The 2575-nt window shown below is 43.3% G+C and overlaps 1 protein-coding gene across 1 annotated transcript; it reads left to right on the forward strand.

Annotated features, from left to right (window-relative positions):
* Positions 1-229: 229 nt before the first annotated feature.
* HTR1D (5-hydroxytryptamine receptor 1D) lies at positions 230-1925 on the forward strand. Its single transcript, XM_083879562.1, has one exon. The coding sequence runs from the start codon at positions 304-306 to the stop codon at positions 1438-1440; it is 1137 nt and encodes a 378-aa protein (XP_083735688.1). The 5' UTR covers positions 230-303; the 3' UTR covers positions 1441-1925.
* Positions 1926-2575: the final 650 nt, after the last annotated feature.

Raw genomic sequence — 2575 nt, forward strand, 5'->3', positions numbered from 1 at the left:
AGAATTATTAAGTTTCCTTCAAGATAAAAACCACCTAAATTCCCATCACTTATTGTGCTGTTTTCACTGTTGTTCACCAGACTCATGTCTGGGTGACATTTTGCTTTAACAGTGATGTAATTGATGTGATGTGATGGAAAATCTTGCATAGGAGAGTACCTCATCTACTGCATCAGCTGAAGTTTTCAACAGGTTCTTCAGTGTTGGACCAAAGTATGAAAAACTCTATTTTATCAAAAAAAGTGAGCATCTTTCTTCATCATCCCAGAAAGATTCCACTGGAAGGTGAAATCAGAGCAGAGGATGACTCAGTACAACCATTCAGCACAGTTCTCTCTCCAGAGCTCAGCCAATAAATCAATAAATGTCACTGAAACACCCCTGTCTTGGGACGAAAGGACACTCTTAGGACTGAAGATCTCCCTTTCAATCCTTCTGTCCGTCATAACTTTGGCAACAATCCTTGCAAACGTTTTTGTGGTTATAACAATTTTTCTGACCAGAAAGCTCCACACACCTGCGAATTACCTCATTGGCTCCTTGGCAGTGACTGACCTGTTAGTGTCTGTGCTGGTGATGCCTGTCAGCATTGCCTACACTGTCACCCACACGTGGGCCTTTGGCCAGCTGCTGTGTGACATCTGGTTGTCCTCAGACATCACCTGCTGCACGGCCTCCATCCTGCACCTGTGTGTCATCGCCCTGGACAGGTACTGGGCTATCACAGACGCTCTGGAATACACCAAACGCCGCACTGCTGGCCGGGCAGCCCTCATGATCGCTGTGGTCTGGATGATTTCCATCAGCATCTCGGTGCCGCCGTTTTTCTGGAGGCAGGTGAAAGCTCACGAAGAAATCGCCAAGTGTGCCGTGAACACGGATCAGATTTCCTACACGATTTATTCCACTTGTGGAGCTTTCTACATCCCGACCGTGCTCCTCCTGATACTGTATGGTAGGATTTATGCAGCAGCTCGATCCAGGATTCTGAAGCCACCCTCGTTGTATGGGAAACGTTTTACCACTGCACACCTGATCACTGGTTCTGCAGGGTCTTCCCTCTGCTCCATTAATGCCAGCCTCCACGAAGGGCATTCCCATTCAGGTGGATCCCCAATATTTATTGGTCATGTTAAAATAAAACTTGCAGATAGTGCTCTGGAAAGGAAAAGAATTTCTGCTGCGAGAGAAAGGAAAGCTACCAAAACTTTAGGGATTATTCTGGGAGCTTTCATTTTCTGCTGGCTGCCTTTTTTTGTCACATCCCTGGTCCTACCAATCTGCCAAGATGCCTGTTGGTTTCATCCCATCCTACAGGACTTTTTTACCTGGTTGGGTTACCTAAACTCATTAATCAATCCTGTCATTTATACAGCTTTTAACGAAGAATTTAAACAGGCTTTCCAAAAACTAACACTTTTCAAAAAGCGCTCCTCTTGAGACTCTCCTCTTGTGTAACTGACCCTCGTGCAATCTCCCAGCCTACCTGAAATTTTCCATGCTTTTATTCCTAAGGAACGGAGTGGTAATTGCCATCTCTCCTGCTGCCCTGTTCTGTGCATGTAACTGGGAATTTCTTGCCAATTTGATACTTTCTGCCTGGGATTTTCATGCCATAACAGGACTTGTCCATGGTCTCTGCAGTGATCGTGTCTGTACATAAGATCGATGACACATGAAATAATCTTTGCAACGAGGCAAGGTGTGACACATTATCCATTATCCAATTCTACCACGCCTTCTAACCCGATGGGAGGAAACTGTGTGTGTATTTACAAGAAGTTAGTATTCCTGCTGTATATTATTGACCATTTATGTCAGCTGAGAAAGTTTCTGGAGAGCAGGATCTGATATTTACATTTTCTATGGTATGTATCTTACCCATGTGAAGCTGATAAAACCTGTAATTTTTTCAGAAGATGTGAGACACAGCCTGACTATAATCAGCAGCAGGGCAGAGCAGCATAGCACAGATGTAAGTTATGTGGATATTTCACAAATGATGCATTCGAAGCTATGCTTTTGGTAAACTTAGAAAGGAGACAATTTATTTGAATTAATTATTACATATTTTATCATGAATAGAACAACCAGTGCAGAAATGCTACAAAATAAATAGCATGAAAATTATCGATCTGTCATTTATTTTTTTTTGCATGCGTAAACTGAAACAGAATATGGTTAGTGCCATGGTTAGTGTGGAATGACTAGGACCTCATAAAACAGCCAGAAGGTTCACTCCTTAGTGACAAGATATGGGAGATTAGAGAGGAGAGGACGAAGTGACACACCAAAGAAAACTTTCTTAGTAATTAAGGTTGTTGGGGTGGATGTGGCATCTCTGTCTCTGGAATTCTTAAAGTACTGGTCAAACAAACTGTGCTCAGGAATCACTGTCAGGACTCTCTGCTGGAGTCACAGAGCAGGTTCCTTCTAACATCCTCTGGGATTATTTCCCTGGTTTGGCAGGTGGGAAACTGGCCCATTGAAGTCTTGGATGAAATCTCAGACAAGACAGCACACCAAGTGGTGCAGCCCAAATTTCATGCAACATTTTACATCAGAAGTGTCATGT

Source organism: Zosterops lateralis (assembly GCF_965231275.1).
Source record: "Zosterops lateralis genome assembly, chromosome: 28".
Classification (NCBI taxonomy): domain Eukaryota; kingdom Metazoa; phylum Chordata; class Aves; order Passeriformes; family Zosteropidae; genus Zosterops; species Zosterops lateralis.